This window comes from Hordeum vulgare, chromosome 2H, assembly GCF_904849725.1.
Source record: "Hordeum vulgare subsp. vulgare chromosome 2H, MorexV3_pseudomolecules_assembly, whole genome shotgun sequence".
Taxonomy (NCBI): Eukaryota; Viridiplantae; Streptophyta; class Magnoliopsida; order Poales; family Poaceae; genus Hordeum; species Hordeum vulgare.
The window spans coordinates 557874773-557901827 of record NC_058519.1 but is presented as its reverse complement, the minus strand read 5'-3'; the positions used below and the strand labels follow the sequence as shown (position 1 = coordinate 557901827).

The following is a 27055-nucleotide window of genomic DNA, read 5'->3' as shown; positions in this document are numbered from 1 at the left end:
GTTGGGTGGCAATGTGGTGGCCCACCCTGCCACGCGGTGTTAGTGCGGCTCAGAGCGCCTCCTCCCGCCACGGTATAGTGCGGCTCGATGCGGCTCCTCACGCCATGGTTCGGGGCGGCTCGGCGTGGACGGTCGGTGAAGGGATTTCTTTTTAATATGACCATCATGCCCCTTCTTACGTAGGGGTATGGGCTAATCTCAGCTCTTGATGTGTTTAGGTGATGTATCGAATCAAAAGTATTTGCTAAGTCATAACTATGCTTTTTTTAGTATCACCTAGGGCATGTACAATGCATAGCCTCAGGGTGATGCCCCGTATGTCATGTAGGATCGGATGTCACAAAAAGGTGGTTCGGATAAAAAAGCGGGATCCTATGCACAAGACGGGTGCTTGAAGAGAAAAGGTGGTGGTCTGGTGTAAAAAGCTAAAAAAGTTAGAGCGGAAAGTAGAGATGCATATGTATTAGAGTTTTTATTTTTTATTTTCTTTGATGAGGCATCCTGATGATAGCTTGCATTGAAGAGAAAATTTTAATATAAATATCTCAAGCTACTTTTTATTATGAAAAATTTGTATCCATATGCCACTGTTGTAGACATATGCGAAACGCGGCAATATATCTTTAATCAAGGGGCTCGGCGCTTTGGTAAAGCTAAGTCATAGCTCAGGGGAATGGACATCATCTACTCCGCCTAGCAAGAGTCATTTGTGGTTTTTTTATACTAAATCGGCGACACTTAATATGGCTTGGAGGATAACTTTTTTTGTTTTTTGAGGAAACCCATTTGTGGTAGCTTATGATTAATTTTGGTTCATTACTGCCCTTCACACGTCGTTTTCGCGTGCAGTACGTGGACCTTACTTATTCAAGCAAACCTTGGCCGGGTGTATGCGGGCCTGCTATGCTGAGCCATGGACGCCACTATTCCATAAGGGCATCTCTTGTTAGTTAGCTTGTTGGTAAAATATACTATGTCATCAACTAACGCTTTAACATACAACTACTTTAATTAATTGTGTCTAAATAAGATGCGAGGTATTTGTGCAAGGGTGTTGGTTAATTTACATACAACCTTATTCTCTTTCTTCATTTATTGCATGACACAGTATTAAAAATTCTTTGTGTCAAAATTACCAACAACTATCTTACAACCATTGAAGTACATCGTAGTGACGGCGACCTGATTTACTTCTGCTGTTTGCCATTAAAATCGGAGGGTCCTAGACCAGAAGGGCAGCCCTCATAAAGCCGAAGATGCGTCGCCTTTCTAGCTTCTTCCTTGAGGAGATGGCCGCGGCGACTGTCATGATCCTGCTGGCGGCGCTCCTCCCGCCATCCGCGCGAGGGCTCGACCGCGCCGACTTCCCGCCGGGGTTCCTCTTCGGCGTCGCGACGTCTGCTTACCAGGTTAATGGAGCTCGGCATCGTCTTTCTTTGCTTGCTGCTCGGTCGGTCCCAACTCCAACGCATGCACTATGACTTCTGCTTCCAGATCGAGGGCGCGTACCTGGAGGACGGCAAGGGCCTCAGCAACTGGGATGTCTTCACCCACACACAGTGTAAGCCATCATCCCCCAAATCCAATTTTTTTTCTTCTCCATTGTCTTTTTTTTCTATGATCCATGTTGCCGCCGGTTTCCTGCTCTGCGAAACAGAGAGATGGCGATGGCTCATAAGGCCGTATATAACAAACATTTCGGCGAATCAGCGAAAACCAAAGTTGGACCGAATGCCTCTACTAAGTAACTTACCATGTATGGTAATCATGCGGTTGGATTACTTTACTGCTAGCACATTATCAACAAGATATAGATTCAAGCCACTTCCTAGTAAATCTATCTACTCCCTCCAGTCTCAAAATAAGTGACTCAACAAGACAGTACTGGGCGCCGGCCCGAGCGCTCGAGCCAATCGCAGCCCAGTCACCGTTAGATCTCTCATGCAGCAAAAATCCCTCGATGCGGTAAATTTAGGCCACGATGCAGTAAATTTCGTCCACGGTTGTAACAAAAATATGATTGTAGCAAAAAAATATCAACATGGTCGTACCAAAAAAATGACGTTGATCATGCGTGGTATCAAAACAAAATATGGGTTGTAGCAAAAACAATTTGGTGAAGTCGGGTTGCAACTCTCACGAACGTGTATGTAACTTTTTTAATGAACGGTTACAGCAAAAATAATATCATTGTAGCAAAAATTAACACGGTTGTAACAAAAATCAAACGCCGGTTGTAACAAAAAAAATTCAACAAACTCGAGTTGCAACTAAACGTGAATGTAACTTTTTAATGGACAAATTATAGCAAAATGAGAAACGGTTATAGCAAATTTAAACGTGATTGCAACAAATCTGGACGAAAAAATGTTGCAAGCCCTGGCCAGCCAGCCGTGCGGGCCGCGAGTGACCGGCCGAACGATTCGGCCGGCGCGCCGGCTAGAAGCGTTTTCCAGTCAAAAATAACTCAGTTTTGTTTTAGGACGGAGGAAGTACCTAACACTAGAGTGCAAAAAGGTTCAAGGTAAGATTCAATTTCGAGCACTAAGATCCCTAGGTCGGTCTGGGTATAATGTGTCCCATACTCCCATCTCCTCGCCCTCCATAGCGAGTTTGGGCAGGGAGAGTTTTTCTTTTTAAACGGAAACAAAAGATTTGCCTCATCCATTAAATAAAAGGAGAATAGAGTTTTACAACTGCACAATAATTGCGGCATGACAATCACTCGTGACCGACTATAAGCCGTAATTTCTTAGCATCCGCCGTCATCCAAAGATTAGCCTCGTCGTCGACGTTTTTTATGAGGACTGGCAGTGGCGTGCTCTTGCGTCGGAACACCCGTGCGTTTCTCTCATTCCAGATTGTCCAGGAGAGGAGCATGGTTAGGGAGGCCATAGCCTTCCTATAGGGATTTGTCATGTTAGTTCTTTTATCCCATCATTCGAGGACGGATTCTTCGAGGTGCCAGTTAGTAGTGTCCATATGCGCTAGCCCAAACCTTTGAATAACCAACTGCCAGAGCCTCATAGTGAAGCGGCACTTGGCAAAAAGGTGAATTCCCACTCTTGCTCCCGCTTGCAAAGTGGACAGAGTCCATAGTTCGTCCATCCACGTTTCTCCAAACGGTCAGCGGTCTAAATCCGGTTTTGCAATGCCAACCATGCAAAGAATTTAACCTTTGGCTATGCCGAAGCTTTCCTGACCATGGTATCCATGGGTGAGAGAGTCGGCCCAAGGGATTGTGCCTTGTAAGCAGAAGCCGGCGAGTAAGCCCCATCAACAGAGTGTTTCCAAACAGTCTCATCATCGACATTTCGATCAAGCTGAAAGTCATGAACCAACATCCAAAGGGTGAAGAGGTCCTGGATATGGTCACCGATGATGACGGTGGCGCGGTTGATCCTCATCATCCATGCATTCCCATTGAGTGCGTCCCTCACTTTCCAATTCTTTCTCATTGAGGCTTCATGGATTAGTGGTGCAATATCCTTCAGCTTGTGACCAAGTAGCCACGGAGAGTCCCAGAAGGGCGTTCTAGCCTCATTACCGACAACGATGGTGGTGGAGGCATAGAAGAAATCGATATCTTCCTCGGTGCATGGGTTGCCCAGTCCCACCCAAAGCCTGTTTGGTGCCTTTCACTCATACCACAACCATCTCAATCACAGTACTAAATTCATTGGTGTTAAGGACCCCTAGGTCGCCGTAGTCCTTTGGGCGGCACACAACTTCCCAATTGACTTTGCAATTTGCATCGGTTGTCCTGTTTGAACCAGACTAGAGGAACACCCTCTTAGTCTTAGTCAGATTTTGGAGAGAGCCCTCTCGCATGATGAGGGGAGTGATGGAATAAACCGCCTGAGAGGTGATGACCGACCTGACAAGCGTCGTACGCCTAATGGTAGTGATGCTCTGTCCCTCATAGGTTACCAATTTACTCGCTGCTTTGTCTTCAAGGTATTGAAAGTCTACCTTCTGAGCTGCCGTACTGAAAGCGAAAGACCCAAGTATTTTATGCTGAAAGATGCCCGTGTCGCCGGGATGCTCCGGAGGATGGAACCGATCTGTAGGTGGCTGCACCGAATTGTCACAACAGAGCTTTTGTGAAAGTTTGTGCAAAGCCCCGTGGTGTCGCCAAATGCCTGCAAAATGCGAGACTGGTTGTCAATTTCCTTCTTGATCAGGGCCATAAAGATGACCGCATCGTATGCATATGGGGATGTTCCAACCATGGCGCCTAGGCCGCAAATATTGTGAAGGATGCCTTTTTGAGTTCCAAGGTCGATGATTTGGTGAAGCGGGTCGATTGCAAGGATAAAAAGCAAGGGGGAATGGGTGCTCGTGCTTTAGACATTGGCTATGCTTGACTAGTCGACCTGGTAGCCCGTTGAGAAGGCAACGCGAAGAGGACGAGGACAACAGGGCAGCAATCCAATTCCGGAACTTGCAAGGGAACCGCTTGCGTTGCAATAAGTCTAGGATATATTCCCACTCGACAGAGTCAAAAGTCTTTTTAATGTCGAGTTTGAATAGAAGGGCAAGAGTCTTGCTTTCGTGGAGTCGGCGAGCAAAGTTGCGAACATTCATGAAGTTATCATGGATGCTCCTCTTTTGAATGAAAGCACTCTCGGCATTGGAGACAAGGGCGTCCATATGAGGGGCTAGCCGTAAAGCAAGGATCTTGGCGATGATTTTGTTGAGGAACGTTGCATGGGAAACAACAAAATTCCTACGCACACGAAGACCTATCATGGTGATGTCCATCTACGAGAGAAGATTAGATCTACGTACCCTTGTAGATCGCTCAACGGAAAGCGTTAAGAAAGGCGGTTGATATAGTGGTACACCTTCATGATTCAAATCACCGTCTCCCACGATCCGTCCCACGAACGGTTCCGATCTAGCACCGAACGGACGACACCTCCGCGTTTAGCACACGTACAACTCGACGATGATCTCGGCCTTCTTGATCCAGCAAGCAAGACGGAGAAGTAGATGGGTTCTCCGGTAGCGTGACGGCGCTCCGGTGGTGGTGACGATCTACTCCTAGAGGGCTCCGCCCGAGCTCCGCCGAAATCCGATCTAGAGGTAAAACTATGTGGAATAGCCTTGAGTTGCGTGTGGCAAAGTTGTGTCTTAAAAAGCCCTAAACCACCAATATATATAGGAGGAGGGGAGGGGCTAGCCTTGACGCACAAGGGCCTCAAGGTGCGCCGGCCTCCAGGGAGGAGGAGGACTCCTCCTCCAATTCGGTTTGGGAAGGACGAGTCCTCCTCTTCCTTCCCACCTCCCTCTTTTCTTTTTTCTTCTTCTTTTCCTTTGGTATTTTTACATGTGGCGCCATAGCCCTCCTGGGCTGACTCCACCAGCCCAATAAGCACTTGATGCGCCATCCTAGGATCTTGGGCTCACTCTCGGGTGGGTGGGCCTCTCCCGGTAAACACCCGGAACCCATTCGTCACTCTCGGTACACTACCGGAATTGCCCGAAACTATCCGGTGACTAAATGAAACCATCCTATATATCAATATTCGTTTCTGGATCATTCTGGAAACCCTCGTGACTTCCGTTATCTCATCCGGGACTCTGAACAACATTCGGTAACCACACACATAACTCAACTATACTAAAACGTCATCAAACCTTAAGTGTGCAGACCCTGCGGGTTCGAGAACAATGTAGACATGACCCGAGACACTCCTCGGTCAATATCCAATAGCGGGACCTGGATTCCCATATTGGATCCTACATATTCTCCGAAAATCTTATCGGTTTAACCTTAGTGCCAAGGATTCATATAATCCCGTATGTCATTCCCTTTTTCCTTTGGTATGTTACTTGCCCGAGATTCGATCTTCGGTATCCGCATACCTATTTCAATCTCGTTACCGGCAAATCTCTTTACTCGTTCCGTAATACAAGATCCCGTAACTTATACTTAGTCACATTGCTTGCAAGGCTTGTGTGTGATGTTGTATTACCGAGTGGGCCCCGAGATACTTCTCCGTCACACGGAGTGACAAATTCTAGTCTTGATCCATACTAACTCAACGGACACCTTCGGAGATACCTGTAGAGCACCTTTATAGTCACCCAGTTATGTTGCGATGTTTGATACACACAAGGTATTCCTCCGGTGCAGTGAGTTATATGATCTCATGGTCATAGGAATAAATACTTGACACGCAGAAAACAATTGCAATAAAATGACACGATCAATATGCTACGTTCATAGTTTGGGTGTAGTCCATCACATGATTCTCCTAATGATGTGATCGAGTTATCAAGTGACAACACTTGCACATAGTGAGAAAACCTTGACTATCTTTGATCAACTGGCTAGCCAACTAGAGGCTTGCTAGGGACATTGTTTTGACTATGTATCCACACATTTATCTATGTTTTCCTTCAATACAATTATAGCATGGATAATAAACGATTATCTTGTAACAGGAAATATAATAATAACTATTTATCATTGCCTCTAGGGCATATTTCCAACAATCTCCCACTTGCACTAGAGTCAGTAATCTAGTCCCTCACATCGCCATGCGATTTACATTGTAATAAATCTAACACCCATACAGTTATGGTGTTGATCATGTTTTGCCCGTGGAAGAGGTTTAGTCAGCGGGTCTGCTACATTCAGATCTGTGTGCACTTTGCAAATATTCACGTCCTCTCCTTCGATGTAGTCGCGGATGAGGTTGAAGGGTCGTTTGATGTGCCTGGTCTTCTTGTGAAACCTTGGTTCCTTTGCTAGAGCAATGGCACCAGTGTTGTCACAGAACAGAGCTATTGGATTTAGTGCGCTCGGCACAACTCTAAAATCCGTCATGAACTGCTTCATCCAGACACCCTCCTTTGTTGCCTCCGAGGCAGCCATGTACTCTGCTTCACATGTAGAATCTACTATGACGCTTTGCTTGGAACTGCACCAGCTTACCGCACCCCCATTAAGAATAAATACGTATCCGTTTTGCGACTTAGAGTCATCCGGATCGGTGTCAAATCTTGCGTCTACGTAAACCTTTACGACGAGCTCTTCGTCACCTCCATAAACGAGAAACATTTCCTTAGTCCTTTTCAGGTACTTTAGAATATTCTTGACCGCCGTCTAGTGATCCACTCCTGGATTACTCTGAAACCTGCCTGCCATACTTATGGCCAAGCTGACTTATGGTCTAGTGCACATCATTGCATACATGACAGAACCTATGGCTGAAGCATAGGGGACGAAACTCACTTGTTCTCTATCTTCCGCAGTTGCTGGGCACCGAGTCTTACTCAATTTTATACCTTGTAACAATGGCAAGAACCCTTTCTTGGACTGTTCCATTTTGAACTTATTCAAAAAATTATCAAGGTATGTGCTTTGTGAAAGTCCTATCAGGCGTCTTGATCTATCCCTATTGATCTTAATGCCTAGAATGTAAGCAGCTTCTCCTAGGTCCTTCATAGAGAAACTTTTATTCAAGTAATCCTTTACGCTCTCCAAAAACTCCACATTGTTTCCAATCAGCAATATGTCATCCACATATAATATTAGAAACACCACAGAGGTCCCACTCACTTTCTTGTAAATACAAGATTCTTCAACCACTTGTATAGACCCAAATGCTTTGATCACCTCATCAAAGCGCTTATTCCAACTCTGAGATGCTTGCACCAGTCCATAAATGGATTGCTGGAGCTTGCATACTTTGTTAGCATTCTTTGGATCGACAAAACCTTCGGATTGCATCATATACAACTCTTCCTTAAGAAAACCATTAAGGAACGTCGTTTTGACATTCATCTACCACATTTCATAATCGAAAAATGCAGCTATTGCTAACATGATTCGGACGGGCTTAAGCCTCGCTACCGGTGAGAACATCTCATCGTATTTAACTCCTTGAACTTGTGAAAAACCCTTTGCCACAAGTCAAGCTTTATAAACGGTCACATTACCATCTACGTTCGTCTTCTTCTTAAAGATCCATTTGTTTTCAATAGCCTTGCCGCCCTCAGGTAGTACTTCCAAAGTCCACACTTTGTTTTCATACATACATCCTATCTCGGACTTCATGGCCTCCAGCCATTTGTTGGAATCCGGGACCATCATTGCTTCTTCATAATTCGCAGGTTCATTGTTGTCTAACAACATGATTGATAAGACGGGATTACAGTACCACTCAGGAATAGTACGTGATCTTGTCGACCTGCGAGGTCCGACAGGAACTTGATCCAAAGTTTCATGATCATCATCAATAACTTCCTCCTCAACCGGCGTCGCAACGACAGGCGTTTCCCCTTGCCTTGCGCCACCATCTAGAGGGACTAGAGGTTCGACAACCTCATCAAGTTCTATCTTCCTCCCACTCAATTCTTTCGAGAGAAATTCCTTCTCAAGAAAAGCTCAGTTTTTAGTAACAAACACTTTGTCCTCGGATTTGAGATTGAAGGTGTAACCAACTGTCTCCTTTGGGTAACCTATGAAGACGCACTCTTTTGCTTTGGCTTCCAGCTTTTCAGGCTGAAGCTTTTTGACATAAGCATCACATCCCCAAACTTTAAGAAACAACAACTTCGATCTTTTGCCATACCCTAGTTCGTATGGTGTCGTCTCAACGGATTTTGATGGTGCCCTATTTAAAGTGAATGCAGCTGTCTCTAATGCATAACCCTAAAATGATAACGGCAAATCGGTAAGAGGCATCATAGATCGCACCATTTCTAACAAAGTACGATTACGATGTTCGGACACACCATTACGCTGTGGTGTTCCAGGCGGTGTCAACTATGAAACAATTCCACATTGTCTTAATTGAGCACCAAACTCGAAACTCAGATATTCACCCTCACGATCAGACCGTAGGTACTTGATCTTCTTGATATGATGATTTTCAACTTCACTCTGAAATTCCTTGAACTTCTCAAACGTTTCAGACTTGTGCTTCATCAAGTAGATATATCCATACCTACTCAAATCGTCAGTGAAGGTGAGAAAATAACGATATTTGCCGCACGCCTCCACACTCATCGGACCGCACATATCGGTACGTATGAATTCCAACAAGTCACTTGCACGCTCCATTGTTCTAGAGAACGGAGCTTAGTCATCTTGCCTATGAGGCATGGTTCGCACGTGTCAAGTGATTCAAAGTCAAGTGACTCCAAAAGTCCATCAGAATGGAGTTTCTTCATGCGCTTTACACCAATATGACCTAAGCGGCAGTGCCATAAAAACATGGCGCTATCATTGTTAACTCTACATCTTTTGGTCTCAATGTTATCTATATGTGTATCATCGCTATCAAGATTCAATATGAACAATCCTCTGACATTGGGTGCATGACCATAAAATATATTACTAATAAAAATAGAACAACCATTATTCTCTGACTTAAACGAGTAACCATCTCGCAATAAACAAGATCCAGATATAACGTTCATGCTTAACGCAGACACTAAATAACAATTATTTAAGTTCATAACTAATCCTGATGGTAACTTAAGTGAAACTGTGCCGACGATGATTGCATCAACCTTGGAACCATTTTCCACGCGCATCGTCACTTCATCTTTCGCCAGCCTTCGTTTATTCCGTAGTTCCTGCTTCGAGTTGCAAATATGAGCAATAGAACCGGTATCGAATACCCAGGCATGACTACGAGAGTTGGTTAACTACACATCAATAACATGTATATCGAATATACCTGATTTTTCCTTGGCTGCCTTCTTATCAGCCAAATACTTGGGGCAGTTGCGCTTCCAGGGACCCAGTCCCTTGCAATAATAACACTCTATTTCAGGCTTAGGTCCAGCCTTGGGTTTCTTCATCGGATTGGCAACAGGTTTGCCGCTCTTCTTTGAGTTACCCTTCTTGCCTTTACCGTTTTTCTTGAAACTAGTGGTCTTATTGACCATCAATACTTGATGCTCTTTCCGGAGTTCTGACTCTGCGACTTTCAGCATCGCGAATAACTCGCCGGGTGACTTGTTCATCCCTTGCATGTTATAGTTCAACACAAAGCTCTTGTAGCTTGGTAGCAGTGATTGAAGAATTCTGTCAGTGATAGCCTCTTGCGAGAGTTCAATCCCTATCTCAGCTAGACGGTTTGAGTACCCAGACATTTTGAGCACATGTTAACAAACAGACGAATTATCCTCCATCTTGCAAGCATAGAATTTATCGAAGGTCTCATACCTCTCGATTCGGACTTTTTTTAAAGATAAACTTCAACTCCTAGAACATCTCATATGCTCCATAACGCTTAAAGCAATGTTGAAGTCCCGGTTCTAAGCCATACAAGACTGCACATTGAACTATTGAGTAGTCCTCCTTACGTCCTAACCAAGCGTTCTTAACATCCTGATCAGCCGTAGCGGGTGGTTCATCTCCTAGCGCAGCATTAAGGACATAATCATTCTTCCCAGCTTGTAAGATTAGCTTAAGATTACGAGCCCAGTCTACAAAGTTTCTTCCATCATCTTTCAACTTAGCTTTCTCTAGGAACGTATTAAAATTCAGGATGACAGTCGCGTGAGCCATGATCTACAACACAAATATATTCAAAGTGGACTTAGACTATGTTTAAGATAACTAGAGATTAATTAATCAAATTACTAATAAACTCCAACTCAAAAAATACATCTCTCTAGTCATTTGAGTGGTATCCAAATTCACTAACTCAAGTCCGATCATCACGTGAGTTGAGAATAGTTTCGGTGGTAAGCATCTCTATGCTAATCATATCAACTATACGATTCATGCTCGACCTTTCGGTCTCATGTGTCCCTAGGCCATGTCTGCACATGTTAGGCTCGTCAATTTTAACCCGAGTGTTCCGCGCGTGCAACTGTTTTGCACCCGTTGTATGTGAACGTTGAGTCTATCACCCCCGATCATCACGTGGTGTCTCGAAACGACGAACTGTCACAACGGTGCACAGTCGGGGAGAACACAATTTCGTCTTGAAATTTTAGTGAGAGATCACCTTATAATGCTACCTTCGTTCTAAGCAAAATAAGGTGCATAAAAGGATTAACATCACATGCAATTCATAAGTGACATGATATGGCCATCATCTTGTGCTTCTTGATCTCCATCACTTAAGCACCGGCATGATCTTCTTGTCACCGGCGCCACACTATGATCTTCATCAACGTGTCGCCATCGAGGTTGTCGTGCTATCTATGCTATTACTACTAAAGCTACGACCTAGCAATATAGTAAACACATCTGCAAACACAAACGTTAGTTTAAAGACAACCCTATGGCTCCTGCCGGTTGCCGTAGCATCGACGTGCAACTCGATATTAACTATTACAACATGATCATCTCATACATCCAATATATCACATCACGTCATTGTCCAAATCATATCACAAGCATACCCTGCAAAAACAAGTTAGACGTCCTCTAATTTGTTGTTGCATGTTTTACGTGGTTGCTATGGGTATCTAGTATGATCGCATCTTACTTACGCAAAAATCACAACGGAGATGTGCAAATTGCTATTTAACCTCTCCAAGGATCACCTCAGTAAAAACCAATTCAACTAAAGTTGAAGAAACCGACACCCACCAGTCATCTTTATGCAACGAGGTTGTATGTCAATCGATGAAACCAGTCTCTCGTAAGTGTACGACTTATGTCGGTCCGGGCCGCTTCAATCCAACAATACTACCGAATCAAGAAAAGACTACGGAGGGCAGCAAATCGAACATCACCGTCCACAAAACCATTTGTGTTCTACTCGAGATAACATCTACGCATGAAACTAGATCATGATGCCACTATTGGGGAACGTTGCATGGAAAACAAAAAATTTCCTACGCACACGAAGACCTATCATGGTGATGTCCATCTATGAGAGGAGATTAGATCTATGTACCATTGTAGATCGCTCAGCGGGAAGTGTTAAGAAACGTGGTTGACGTAGTGGTACATCTTCGTGATTCAAATCACCGTCGTCCCATGATCCGTCGCACGAACGGTTCCGATCTAGCGCCGAACGGACGGCACCTCCGCGTTTAGCACACGTACAGCTCGACGATGATCTCGGCCTTCTTGATCCACCAAGAAAGACGGAGAAGTAGTTGCGTTCTCCGGCAGCGTAACGGCGCTCCGGTGGTGGTGACGGTCTACTCCTGGAGGGCTCCGCCCGAGCTCCGCAGAAATCCGATCTAGAGGTAAAACTATGTGGAATAGCCTTGAGTTGCACGTGGCAAAGTTGTGTCTCAAAAAGCCCTAAACCACCAATATATATAGGAGGAGGGGAGGGGCTAGCCTTGAGGCACAATGGCCTCAAGGTGCGCCGGCCGCCAGGGAGGAGGAGGACTCCTCCTCTAATTCGGTTTGGGAAGGAGGAGTCCTCCTCTTCCTTCCCACCTCCCTCTTTCCTTTTTGTTTCTTTGGTATTTTTACATGTGGCGATAAGGACTTGGTGCACCACCCTATGGTCTTGGGCTCACTTCCGGGTGGGTGGGATCCTCCCACTAAACACCTAGAACCCATTCGTCACTCTCGGTACACGGCCGGAATTGCCCGAAACTTTCCGATGACCAAATGAAACCATCCTATATATCAATCCTCGTTTCTGGACCATTCCGGAAACCCTCATGACGTCCGGGATCTCATCCGGGACTCCGAACAACATTCGGTAACCACACATATAACTCAACTATACTAAAACATCATCAAACCTTAAGTGTGTACACCCTGCGGGTTCGAGAACTATGTAGACATGACTCGAGACACTCCTCGATCAATATCCAATAGTGGGACCTGGATGCCCATATTAGATCCTACATATTCTCCGAAGATCTTATCGGTTGAAGCTCAGTGCCAAGGATTCATATAATCCCGTATGTCATTCCCATTGTCCTTCGGTATGTTACTTGCCCGAGATTCGATCGTCGGTATCCGCATACCTATTTCAATCTCGTTACCGGCAAGTCTCTTTACTCGTTCCGTAATACAAGACCCCGTGACTTATACTTAGTCACATTGCTTGCAAGGCTTGTGTATGATGTTGTATTACCGAGTGGGCCCCGAGATACCTCTCTGTCACACGGAGTGATAAATCCCAGTCTTGATCCATACTAACTCAACGGATACCTTCAGAGATACATGTAAAACACCTTTATATTCACCCAGTTACGTTGCGACGTTTGATACACACAAGGTATTCCTCTGGTGCCAGTGAGTTATATGATCTCATGGTCATAGGAATAAATACTTGACACACAGAAAACAATAGCAATAAAATGACACGATCAATATGCTACGTTCATAGTTTGGGTTTAGTCCATCACATGATTCTCCTAATTATGTGATCCAGTTATCAAATGACAACACTTGCACATAGTTAGAAAACCTTAACTATCTTTGATCAACTGGCTAGCCAACTAGAGGCTTGCTAGGGACATTGTTTTGTCTATGTATCTACATATGTATCTATGTTTTCCTTCAATACAATTATAGCATGGATAATAAACGATTATCTTGTAACAGGAAATATAATAATAACTAGTTATCTTTGCCTCTAGGGCATATTTCCAACAGATTTTTGCAACTGCATGGATGAGGCTAATAGGTATGTAGTCAGAGATGCATTTTGCCCCTTCCTTCTTAGGCAGGAGCACCACATGAGCAGAGTTGAGCCATTGCAGGTGGGAAGTGTGTAGGGAGTCAAAGTTGTGAATTGCTCCCATGAAGTCATGCTTGATTACACCCCAACACCTTTTGAAAAAAAGGCCCGTGAAACCATCCGAACCGGTGGCCTTATCCCCTCGCATATCCTTGATCGCTGATAACTCACAAGTACAGGGGATCGCAACAGTTTTTGAGGATAGAGTATTCAACCCAAATTTATTGATTCGACTCAAGGGGAAGCCAAAGAATATTCTCAAGTATTAGCAGTTGAGTTTTAAATTCAACCACATCTGAAAGATTTAGTATCTGCAGCAAAGTATCAGTAGCAAGGTAGTATCATAGCAGCAGTAGCAACAGAGTAGCAATAGCAGAAGCGACAGCAGTAGCGGCAAAGTAACGTAGCAACGACCAGCAGTAAAAGACTCGTAGGCATTGGATCGGTGATGGATGATTATGCCGGATGCTATTCATCATGCAACAGTTATAACACGGAGAGATATGTAACTAGCTCCAGTTCGTCAATGCAATGTAGGCATGTATTCCGTATGTAGTCATACGTGCTTAGGGAAAAGAACTTGCACGACATCTATTGTCCATCCCTCCCGTGGCAGCGGGGTCCTAATGGAAACTACGGGATATTAAGGTTCTCCTTTTAATAAAGAACCGAACCAAAGCATTAACACTTGGTGAATACATGAACTCCTCATACTATGGTCATCTCCGGGAGTGGTTCCGGCTATTGTCACTCCGGGGTTGTCGGGTCATAACACATAGTAGGTGACTACAACTTGCAAGATAGGATCAAGAACACACATATATTGGCGACGACATAATAGGTTCAGATCTGAAATCATGGCACTCGGGCCCTAGTGACAAGCATTAAGCATGGCAAAGTAGTAGCAACATCAATCTCAGAACATAGTGGATACTAGGGATCAATCCCCGTCAAAACTAACTCGATTACATGATAGATCTCATCCAACCCATCACCGTCCAGCAAGCCTACGATGAGATTACTCACGAATGGTGAAGAGCATCATGGAATTGGCGATGAATAAAGGTTGGTGATGAGGATGGCAACGATCTCCCCTCTCCGGAGCCCAGAACGGACTCCAGATCTGCCCTCCAGAGGAAGAACATGAGGTGGCGGCGCCTCCGTATCGTAAAACGCGATGAACTCTTCTTCTTGATTTTTTTTGGACGAAAGAGGCTAAATAGAGCTGAGATTGGAGGCGGAGGAGCTCTGTGGGCCCCCACAAGCCTGCGAGACGCGGCCGGGGGGGGCCCGCGCCTGGTAGCCTTGTGGGCTCACAGCTCCACTTCCTCCGTTGATTCTTGTGCCAGTATCTTTTATATATTCCACAAAGATTCTCCATAAATTTTCAGGTCATTCTGAGAACTTTTATTTCTGCGCAAAAATAACACCATGGCAATTATGCTGAAAACAGCGTTAGTCCGGGTTAGTTCCATTCAAATCATGCAAATTAGAGTCCAAAACAAGGGCAAAAGAGTTTGGAATAGTAGATACGACGGAGACGTATCAATCCCCCAAGCTTAAAACCTTGTTTGTCCTCAAGCAATTCAGTTGACAAACTGAAAGAGACAAAAGAAAAACTTTTACGATCTCTGTTTGATCTTGTTGTTGCAACTATGTCTAACTCATAACCAGAATTTCAGCAAGATCACAAGCAAACCACATAAGCAAATGACATCTAGGTCTCACGGTAAACTCATATCAGTGGCATAATCAACTAGCGAGCAAATAATAATAAGTCTCAAACGTCAACACTTCAATCAGAACAATCATGAAGCAGTACGAACAGATGGTATCTCGCTAACTCTTTCTGAGACCGCAAAACATAAATGCAGATCACCTTCAAAGACCAAGGACTGACTAAACATTGTAATTCATGGCAAAGAAGATCCAGTCACAGTCATACTCAATATCAGTAAAAGCAAAGCATAAAAATGACAGAGGTGCTCTCTAATTGGTGCTTTTATAAGAAGACGATGACTCAACACGAACATAAATAGAAAGTCCCTTCGCAGAGGGAAGCATTGATTTGCAGAGGTGCCAGGGCTCAAGCTTTGAAAACAGAGATAATAATTTTGGATGGCATGCTTTCATTATCAATGCAATGACCAAGAGTTCTCACCATCTTCCACGCTACACATGCTATAGGCGGTTCCCAAACAGAAAAGTAAAGTTTTGACTCCCCCACCATCGATCAATCACACTCCACGACTAGTCGAATACTCGGGTGCCGTCCATACCAACATCAATCCAGGGTGAGTTTTGTTTGCAATTATCTTTTCGGTTTGAGCATGGAACTGGGCATTCCAATTACCGGCCCCTTTCTCGTGAATGATAGTGAATAAACATATATCGAGGATAACACGCCTAGCATGGAAGATACTGATAGCCCCCTATCACCACATGAGCGGTTCGGGCATGCAAAACAGATTATTTCTTGAAGGTTTAGAGAGTGGCACATGCAAATTTACTTGGAACGGCAGGTAGATACCGCATATAGGTAGGTATGGTGTACTCATATGGAACAACTTTGGGTTTATGGAAGTGGATGCACAAGCAGTATTCCCGCTTAGTACAAGTGAAGGCTAGCAAAAGACTGGGAAGCGACCAACTAGAGAGCGACAACAGTCATCAAAATGCATTGAGATTAACCAACATTGAGTGCAAGCATAAGTAGGACATAAATCACCATGAACATGAATATCATAGAGTTTATGTTGATTTTGTTTCAACTACATGCGTGAACATGCGCCAAGTCAAGCCACTTGAATCATTCAAAGGAGGATACCATCCTATCATACTACATCATAGTCATCTCAAAATTCATGTTGGCATCCAAGGCAAACCATTTTAAGCTCCTAGCTAATTAAGCATGGCATCAGAAACTATGATCTCTAAGTTGTCATTGCAAACATGTTTCTCTCACAACAAAGCTGAATCAGGAACGATGAGCTAGTCATATTTACATAAACCAAATAGATCGAGTTCATACCAGCTTTTCCAGGCTCGGTCACTTCATCATATATCGTCATTATTGCCTTTCACTTGCACGACCGAACAATGTGAACAATAATAAGAGTACTCGTACATTGGACTAAGCTAGAATCTGCAAGCAAACACAAAGGAGAAGAGAAAGTAATATGGCTATTTGACAGATAAACAGATATGCATGCGAGAGCCACTAAACATTATAACCATGGTCTTCTACCTTGACCCAAAGAAAAGAAAACTAATTACACGGGAAAGATCCCAACAAGCAAAATAAGAAAAAGGAAATCTTTTTGGGATTTTCTCAAACTAGACAAACACACGAAAAGAAAACGAGAGAAAGAAAATAAACTAGCATGGATGTTACAGTGGCAAAGTGTGAACACCGACTAACAAAGTGAAAGCGTAAGCAAGAATATAAAGTCGGTGAGAAACACGTACCCCCCCAAGCTTATGCTTTTGGCCTAAGTTGGTCTACTCCCAAGAAGGGAAATAACCAGCTCTGGGGTACTCCGGAGTGTACTGAGGGTGCCACTGCTGTGTGAGCTTCTTTGGCTCCCACTGATAAACTGGCGTCTGGTACCTCGACTGGTGGCTCGGGCACGGGCACCTGTGGTTGGGCTATGCCCCAATATGCGTAGATGTCCGAGGGCATAATAATGTACCTGCGTGCATGAAGATTGAACAAAGAAGGAGCAGGCAAAGTAATAGTCTCACGAATACCCTGACTAAATACCAGGTTATAAATTATCCTTCTATTTATATCTCTATCAAGAAAGTCATGGCGAACCATGCTATCATAATCTAGATATCTCTCGGGAAGAATAATCTCTTCTTCCTCGTCCAGTCTAATGGGTATCTCAAAATGTCTGGCAAGACGGGTAGCATAGATACCTCCATAGACAACGCCTTTAGAACGGTTCGTGTTCAACCGTTGAGCTACTATAGCGCCCAAGCTATAAGTTTTATCATTATAAAGGGCTTCGCGTAAGACCGCAAGATCTTGGGAGCTAAGGAACCCAGCTTTCCCACAACCAAGCAAACATTTTCCCACGAATAGTGAGAAGTACCGAAGCACGGGAAAATGTATGCTAGCAGCTCTAGCGCAAGACACTCCTCTCTCCTCTCCTACAACAATAGTATCTATGAAACCCTCCAAGTCCCATGGACGAGGTTCATGAATATCCCCAACAAAAGGCAATTTGCAAACATTGCAAAAATCCTGGAGTGACATGCGCTAGGGGATATCATATAATTTGAACTCAATCATAGGAGGATTCTTCCTTGGATAGAAGTTAAAGCTTTGCACGAAAATATTAGTGAGGAGGAGTTATTGCGGAAACTTATCTTCAACGAAGGCAGTAAGGCATGCGTTCTCCACCAAGTAATAAGAGTCCTCATAAAGTCCGACGGCGCGTAAGAACACATCGCTTGGCCACTCGCACGCTCGAACTTCTGCAACTCGGGGGACCGGATACTTGGGTTTCTTCTTCTCACTTCCATCATCCTTGGGGTCATGGCTTGAAGAGCCTCTTAAGAACCTCCTCATCTTTTCCCTTTTCTACCTCTGAAAATTTCTGAAATTTTTAGTGACTTTAAGGAAAAGTGAACAAGGCCCAACGAAACTCGTAGCAACTACTCCCACAAGTGCCTAGAAGTCATATCATGCATCAAAACTACTTGGGACCAGCTAAAATTAGCATGCAAAGCTCAAGAACAGGGTCACCAAGGCAGTAAAAATACGCGAAGTATAAGGCACTAGATCAAAAACTAATTGATCAATGGAGGAGTCACTTCCCAAGGAGCAATTTCCCCAAAACAGTTTGGTGAATGGTGCTTTGCACAAGGAGATCGAAAATCCCACCAAGAAGAACAAGAACACGGGTTTGAGCTGCGAAACGATTTTTTCTGGAGGTAGGAGGAGCAGATGGGAGCTAGAATAAGTGGAGGGGGTACACGTGGGCCCCACAAGCCTGGTAGGCGCGACCATGGGGGTGCCCGCGCCTCCAGGGCTTGTGGCCCATTGGTGCAACCCCCTGACTAGCTCTCCATCTCAGTATTTTTCAAAAATTCCAGAAAAAATCATACTTGATTTTCAGGACGTTCGGAGAACTTTTATTTTTGGTGTATTTTTCTACGGGACGCTAAAAGCAGAAAAAAGGGAAAAATAAACTAAATCTATCATTTTTCTTCTAAGCAACCGAAGGTGAAAGCTTGGAACAGAGGTTTGTGACTCCTCGATTCATCCATCTCATGGTCATCGAAAGAAATTTGTCAATGAGGTTGATCAAGTCTCCTTGACAAACTTTTTCGAATCGCAAAAGAGAACGGAGAATTTTCGAATAGTCACTAGGTTACCTCAATGGGGATGTGAATATCCCCAACAAGCAAATCATACTTCATCTTAACAGGAGGAATAGGGCATTCAAAGCTCCCAATAAGAATCGATGAAGTTTTTTCGATAGCATTCATGCAATGTACTCGATATTGTTTCTTCGGAAAGTGCACTGTATGCTCATTACCGTTGACATGGAAAGTGACATTTCCTTTGTTGCAATCTATAACAGCCCCTGCAGTGTTTAAAAAGGGTCTTCCGAGGATGACCGCCATAGCATCGTCCTCGGAAATATCCAGAATAACAAAGTCTGTTAAGATAGTAACGTTAGCAACCACAACAGGCACATCCTCGCAAATGCCGGTAGGAAAAGCAGTTGATTTCTCGGCCATTTGCACAGAGATTTCAGTGGGTGTCAACTTATCCAGTTCAAGCTACGATAAAGAGAGAGAGGCATAACACTAACACCGGCTCCAAGGTCGCATAAAGCAGTTCTAACATAGTTTCCTTTAATGGAGCAAGGTATAGTGGGCACTCCAGGATCACCTAGTTTCTTAGGAGTTCCACCATTGAAGGTATAGTTAGCAAGCATGGTGAAAATCTCAACCTCAGGTATCCTCCTCTTATTAGTCACAATATCCTTCATGTACTTAGCATACGGAGACATCTTGAGCATATCTGTCAAACGCATTTGCAGAAAGATAGGTCTAATCAATTCAACAAATCGCTCAAAATCCTCATCATCCTTTTTCTTGGATGGTTTGGGAGGAAAGGGCATGGGTTTCTGAACCCACGGTTCCCTTTCTTTACCATGCTTCCTAGCAGCAAAGTCATTCTTATCGTATCTCTTATTCTTAGGTTGTGGGTTATCAAGATCAATAGGTTCAATCTCCACATCCTTATCATTGCTAGGTTGAGCATCATCATGAACATCACTATTGATATCATCATTAGTCTCATGTTCATCACTAGATTGTGTTTCGGCATCAGAGACAGAGACATCGTTTGGACTCTCAGGTGTAGCGGCAACAGGGTTGCTAGCGTGCAAAACCCTATCATCTTTCTTCTTCTTTCTAGGATGACTAGGTGCATCAGTGCTAACTCCTTGAGAATCTTGTTCAATTCTCTTAGGATGACCCTTAGGATACAAAGGTTCCTGAGTCATTCTACCACCTCTAGTGACGACTCTGACAGAATTGTCATTCAACTCATTGAGCAAGTCATTCTGAGCTTTAAGTACTTGTTCTACCTGAGTAGTAACCATAGAGGCATGTTTACTCAAGACCTTAAGATCATTGACATTTCTGTCCAAACAAGCACTTAAATGACTAAGCATACGAGCATTCTGTTCCAATTGTCTGCTAACATAATCATTGAGACTCTGTTGTTTGGCAACAAAGTTATAAAATTCATCCAGGCATAAGCTAGCAGGTTTATCAAAAGGAATATCACTCTCATTGAATCTACGAAGAGAATTTACTTCTACTACCTGTATCAGGTTATCAAGACCATGGATCTCTTCGATTGGTGGTAGATTTTTGACATCTTCAGATTTAATGCCTTTCTCTTTCATAGATTTCTTAGCTTCTTGCATATCTTCAGGACTGAGAAATAAGATACCTCTTTTCTTGGGAGTTGGCTTAGGAGGTGGTTCGGGAATAGTCCAAGCATTCTCATTGCACAAGATGTGATTCAATAGGATCTCAGCTTGTTCTACGGTTCGTTCCCTAAAAACACAACCAGCACAACTATCTAGGTGGTCTCTAAAAGCATCGGTAAGTCCATTATAGAAGATATAAAGTATTTCATTCTTCTCAAGAGGGTGATCAGGCAAAACATTCAGTAGCTGGACGAGCCTCCCCCAAGCTTGTGGGAGACTCTTGTTCAACTTGCACAAAGTTATATATTTCCTGCAAGGCAGCTTGCTTCTTATGGGGAGGGAAATATTTTTCAGACAAGTAGTAGATCATATCCTGGGGGCTACGCACACAACGAGGAGCAAGAAAAGTGAACCAAATCTTAGCATCATCCTTTAGCGAGAAAGGAAACAGCTTGAGGATATAGTAGTGGCGGATCTTTTCCTCACTCGTGAATAGGGTGGCTATATCGTGCAGTTTGGTAAGATTGGCTACAACCGTTTCAGACTCATAAACGTGAAAAGGATCAGATTCGACCAGAGTGATTAACTTAGGGTCGACAGAGAATTCATAATCCTTATCGGTCACAAAGATAGGCAAAGTAGCAAACTTCGGGTCGTATTTCATCCTAGCGTTGAGAGATTTTTCTTTCCACTTGCGCAGTAATTTCTCAACATCATAGCTATCCTTACACGCAAGAAAATCCTCATCTATCTCTCCCTCCATAATATAACGCTCAGGCATATCAGGCAAGTCATATCTAGGAGAGCTAGTTCTATCAGGCAAAATAGCAGGTTCTACTTCAATAGTATCATCAGTTTCAGAAGTATCATCACATCTAGCAGCAACTCTAGCAATTTGTGCATCAAGGAATGCACCAAGTGGCAAAGCAGTATCAAGCATAGCACCATCATAAGCATCATGGGCAGCAGAAGTAGCATCATCAAGCACATGCGACATATCAAGATTTCTAGCAGGAGGTGGTGTCGCAAACTTACTCATAACTGAAGGTGAATCAAGTGCAGAGCTAGATGGCAATTCCTTACCTGTCCTCGTAGTTGAGGGCAAGACTTTAGTTCTTGGATCTTTCAGATTGCTCATAGTGATTAGCAGACGTAAATCCCAAGTGACTCAGAGAATATAGATGTGTTTTCCCGGCAACGGCGCCAGAAAAAGGTCTTGATAACCCATAAGTATAGGGGATCGCAACAGTTTTCGAGGATAGAGTATTCAACCCAAATTTAATGATTCGACTCAAGGGGAAGCCAAAGAATATTCTCAAGTATTATCAGTTGAGTTGTCAATTCAACCACACCTGAAAGATTTAGTATCTGCAGCAAAGTATCTGTAGCAAGGTAGTATGATAGCAGCAGTAGCAACAGAGTAGCAGTAGCAGCAGTGACAGCAGTAGCGGTAAAGTAACGTAGCAAGGACCAGTAGTAAAAGACTCGTAGGCATTGGATCCGTGATGGATGATTATACCGGATGCTATTCATCATGCAACAGTTATAATACGGAGAGATATGTAACTAGCTCCAGTTCGTCAATGTAATGTAGGCATGTATTCCGTATGTAGTCATACGTGCTTAGGAAAAATAACTTGCACGACATCTATTGTCCATCCCTCCCGTGGCAGCGGGGTCCTAATGGAAACTACGGGATATTAAGGTTCTCCTTTTAATAAAGAACCGGACCAACGCATTAACACTTGGTGAATACATGAACTCCTCATACTATGGTCATTTCCGGGAGTGGTTCCGGCTATTGTCACTCCGGGGTTGCCGGGTCATAACACATAGTAGGTGACTACAACTTGCAAAATAGGATCAAGAACACACATATATTGGCGACAACATAATAGGTTCAGATCTGAAATCATGGCACTCGGGCCCTAGTGACAAGCATTAAGCATGGCAAAGTAGTAGCAACATCAATCTCAGAACATAGTGGATACTAGGGATCAATCCCCATCAAAACTAACTCGATTACATGATAGATCTCATCCAACCCATCACCGTCCAGCAAGCCTACGATGAGATTACTCACGAACGGTGAAGAGCATCATAGAATTGGCGATGAAGAAAGGTTGGTGATGAGGATGGCAACGATCTCCCCTCTCCGGAGCCCATAACGGACTCCAGATCTGCCCTCTAGAGGAAGAACAGGAGGTGGCGGCGCCTCCGTATCGTAAAACGCGATGAACTCTTCTTCTTGATTTTTTTTCCGGGCGAAAGAGGCTAAATAGAGCTGAGATTGGAGGCGGTGGAGCTTTGTGGGCCCCACAAGCCTGCCAGGCGCGGCCTGGTGGCGCGCCTGGTGGGCTTGTGGGCTCACAGCTCCACTCCTCCGTTGATTCTTGCGCCAGTATTTTTTATATATTCCACAAAAATTCTCCGTAAATTTTCAGGTCATTCCGAGAACTTTTATTTCTACGCAAAAACAACACCATGGCAATTCTGCTGAAAACAGCGTTAGTCCGGGTTAGTTCCATTCAAATCATGCAAATTAGAGTCCAAAACAAGGGCAAAAGAGTTTGGAAAAGTAGATACGACGGAGATGTATCAATCGCCGTCCAAACCTCGGACTCGGTGATGGGGTCATCAAGTTTCAGCAAGTCATGGGTTTGGATGTTAAGCTCATCCCAATTAAAACCTAAGCTGCTCGTGGCCCCTCTTACCATGACCTCGGAGAAGTGCTCATGGATGATCTTTTCCTTTTTCTTATGGTCAGTCACCCATCCCTGCCCATGCTTGATTAGATGTATGTGATTTTTCTCCGTCTCGCATTAACCTTGCGATGAAAGAATTTTGTGTTTGCGTCACCATCCTTAAGATTTGCGATCCTTGCACATTGATCATTCTTGCCCTTTGAAGCACGGCGAGAGGCGGGGCGAGTTTAGCTGTGTTGTATATTTCATTCGAGGCGGGCACCCATGTCTCTCTACTTTGGAAACCATGCTCACGCCATCTAGTCGTTCGTGTTATATGATGCACTCTTCTGTATATCCAGTACATATTAACAACAAATCCGGAATTTAAGATTTGGATGCCCACACCCATCTCATTGTGTTTTTGGAAAAGGAGGATAATTTATGATCTCTACATCATTCTGATGCACACAATCATAATATTGTCTTTTCCTTTGTTAGGTTTTCCTTGAGTTAAATTTGAAAGAAGGGACCGACTAAGGACAGGTTTCCTCAAAAAACAATTTGTGTAAATTGACTTTCTCTTGGAAGAAAAATCGATTAGCACCAATTTGTGTAAGACGGCATTTTCTGAGAATCAAAATTGACAATAAGTCGTTTTCTCTGAGAATCAAGATCGATTTGCACCAATTTGGGTAAGTCAACTTTTTTAGAGGGGCATTTGGCTCTTTGAAACAATAAAACAATAGTCCACCACATGTTTTGGCCTGGTCAAATATATAATAAAAACATGTTCGATAAAATAAAAACAAATAATGTTGTTTTCTAAGAAAGAATGAATTATTGGCATTGGTATCACCTTTAAGAAGAAAAGGTGAAAAAAATAATGATAAAATTTTATACCAAAATTATACATTTTCATATGATGAAAGAATTAACACATGATAGTGTAGTTTTCGCGAACATGGAGCTTCCTAAAGGAAAGCTATATATAAAGAAGTGCAAAATACCAATTGCACATTTCGTTTTTGCGTTAGTGCAATTGGTATTTTACCCATTAAAGAAGAAAGAAAATGAAATACAAAATAAAATAATAAATTTTCCAAGGAAAATAAATTAGTGGCATTGTTATTATGCTTTAAGAATTACAAAAATTAAGAAAATAATGACACAATTTGACATGAATTGTGCTATTTCATCATATGCACAAAGATGCATATAATAGCGCAATTTCCCCAAAAAAATCATAAGAAAGAACGAATTAGTTGCATTAGTATTACCCTTAAAGAAGAAGGAAAATGTAATAAAAACTAACAGGAAAATTATATGTAAGGAAAGTTCCTAAGAGGGAATGAATTAGTAGCATTCCTATCACCCTTAGAGGAAGAAAAATAAAAAGAATGAAACAAATAGAAACCAAATCTTAAAATAATTTACATAAAATTGTGCTTTTTTATAATATAAGAATAATTATGTAATAGTGGAGTTTTGCCAAAAGTATTTCATGAGAAATTAAGAAAGAAAAAATAGGGGCTCTTGTGTTACCCTTACAGAAAAAGAGAGTAAACTAAAATCAAAATAATGCAGTTTTGTAAGAAAGAATTAATTAGTGGCATTCGTATTACCCTTTAAGAAGAAAGAAGAAGAAAATCTTGCACACACCGTTGCACTGAAATTGCACTTGTTTAATATGCAAAGAACGAACGTATAATAGTACTTCAAATTATTATAATGCATACACATATTTTATAAAAACCTGTGTGTATTCATTCCACTCATCCACAATACCCATGAAAAAATGATTATTTTTTAAGACAAAAGAAAAAAAATAAAATTGCATACAAACAAAGCAACCAGCAATGGGCAATGGGCTTCAAGCCCAATAGAAAATTCGGCTTATCCCCAATATGCACAAGTAAAAATTCAGTATAAGAAAAAAATCAACTTACCCCAAATAGGAGCAAGGTAAAATCCAGCCCAAGAAGTCCATGAAACAACACAAGGAAATAAAACATCACAAATCTTCACAAAAGAATCAACATTCAGAAAGTCGACTTATCCAAAGTTAAAACTGAAGCAGCATACATATAGATAAAGCGTTGAAACAAACGTGTCTAAAAATGGTGTTGAAAGAAACGTGTTTATTTATTTTATACTCTCTTGCAGCTGGGTTCTGAATATTTTCTGTTCAGTAGATGTGTAATCTTATGAGACAGTGATGCGTCAACTGTCCCCCCCCCCCCTTCCCCCCCTTCGTTATCCATGTACTGTATGGTCATTTCTGATGTTTTTCTTTTTGATGGACATTTTCGTTTCATATATATGGAGATGATACATGTTCGAGTAATCCAAACAGTGAGTGGTTTAGAACATTTTCAATAGATGGTCTAAAATTTGGCAGTCCAAAATCGAAGATGTAAAATTTGGATCGCCAAAAAGTATGTTTTGAAGCTTCGAAAAAAGCTCAACTCCAACAGATGGTCCAAATTGATGGTTCAAAAAGACAACTCCAATAGATGGTCCAAAATGAAGATGTAAAATTTCTTAAAACGACAAACTACTAGTCCATTCATACATAGTTCAAACATCAAATTCTACATAGTTTCATACATGAACTTATGAGCGGACGGAGCCGGGCGGGGCGGAGCTGCGGGGCGATGGCGGATGGAGCCGGGCGGGGCGGAGCTGCGGGGCGGTGGCGGACGGAGACGGGCGGGGCGGAGCTCAGGGGCGGCGGACGGGGCGGGGCGGCGACGCACGGGGCGGGTCGGAGCTACGGCGGGCGGGCCGGGGCCGAGCGGAGTTGCGGCGGACGGACGGGGCGGGGCGGACGGGGCGGCGGTGCACGCTGCGGCTGCGGCCGGATCCGCGGCGGGCGGGCGGCGGGGCGTCGGGGGGCGGGGCGGGGCCGGATCTGATGCGGGCGGCATGCGGGGGGGGGGGGGGGGGGGCGGGTTGTGAGGGGCGGCGGCGGCGGACGGGCGGGAGGTCGCGAGCGTGCGAGCGGGAAAGAAAATGAAGTGGCGGTTGGGTGTTCGCTGGCGACGGCTGGTTTTGGACCAGATGCATCTCGTGATGTAATTTTGCACCGCGAGGTGTTGCATTTTACATCACGAGGAGGCTGCGGTCCAATTTTTTTTATATATGGATCGTTTGTTGGAGCTGCCTTTTTTTGGCCTCGGACGGTTTAAAAGTTAATTACTTTTATATTTAAACCATCTACTATTAGAGATGCTTTTAGTCTTGTGGTAGTTTGATACGTGTTGGCCTAGGTGTTTAGGCCGAGTCCGGTACTGCGGTATGGACTCTTTGTGTCCGGCTACTAGTAGTAGTTAGCCTTGTAGTCCATGTACAAGTCCAGGTAGGCTTACTTTGTACGTGAGTGCTATTTGGACCGTGTTCTTATTAGCTTTGCTAGAGTCCGTGTCGGTATAGGTCAAGCTCAGGTCGGTTGGCTGTGCTATATATGCACAACCTTAGCGTAAGATTTGTAACAATGTTACCAATTTAGAGGGTACGAGACGTATCTTTGACTATCGAATTTTGTGCGCGCGTGTTTGTCGTGACTTAATGTGATAGATTTTAAGAGACGAAACCCAGAAGTTACTGCCCCGCTGCTTGGCCCGTGACGCTCCCCATGAGCGTCCCGGACGCACTCCAAATCGCCGCCGTCGGCCACCACCTACTACTCCCCTCCTCACCTAGCCGCCGTCGGAGGGCGCCGCTGGCAAAGTCCGCGCGGCATCGGCGGCGGCGGGGCTCTCCTCCC

The 27055-nt window shown here is 43.7% G+C and overlaps 1 protein-coding gene across 2 annotated transcripts in view; it reads left to right on the top strand.

Annotated features, from left to right (window-relative positions):
- Positions 1-1247: 1247 nt before the first annotated feature.
- The window catches only part of LOC123427232 (beta-glucosidase 16-like), a 36213-nt gene continuing 10405 nt past the window's right edge, over positions 1248-27055 (top strand). Inside the window, exons 1-2 of one of the 2 annotated variants that reach the window (XM_045111229.1) lie at positions 1248-1409; positions 1495-1561. In XM_045111229.1, coding sequence (XP_044967164.1) covers positions 1257-1409; positions 1495-1561 — 220 coding nt within the window. In that variant the 5' untranslated portion in view covers positions 1248-1256. The remainder of the gene's footprint in view (positions 1410-1494; positions 1562-27055) is intronic. The other variant, XM_045111228.1, reaches the window with a different exon arrangement.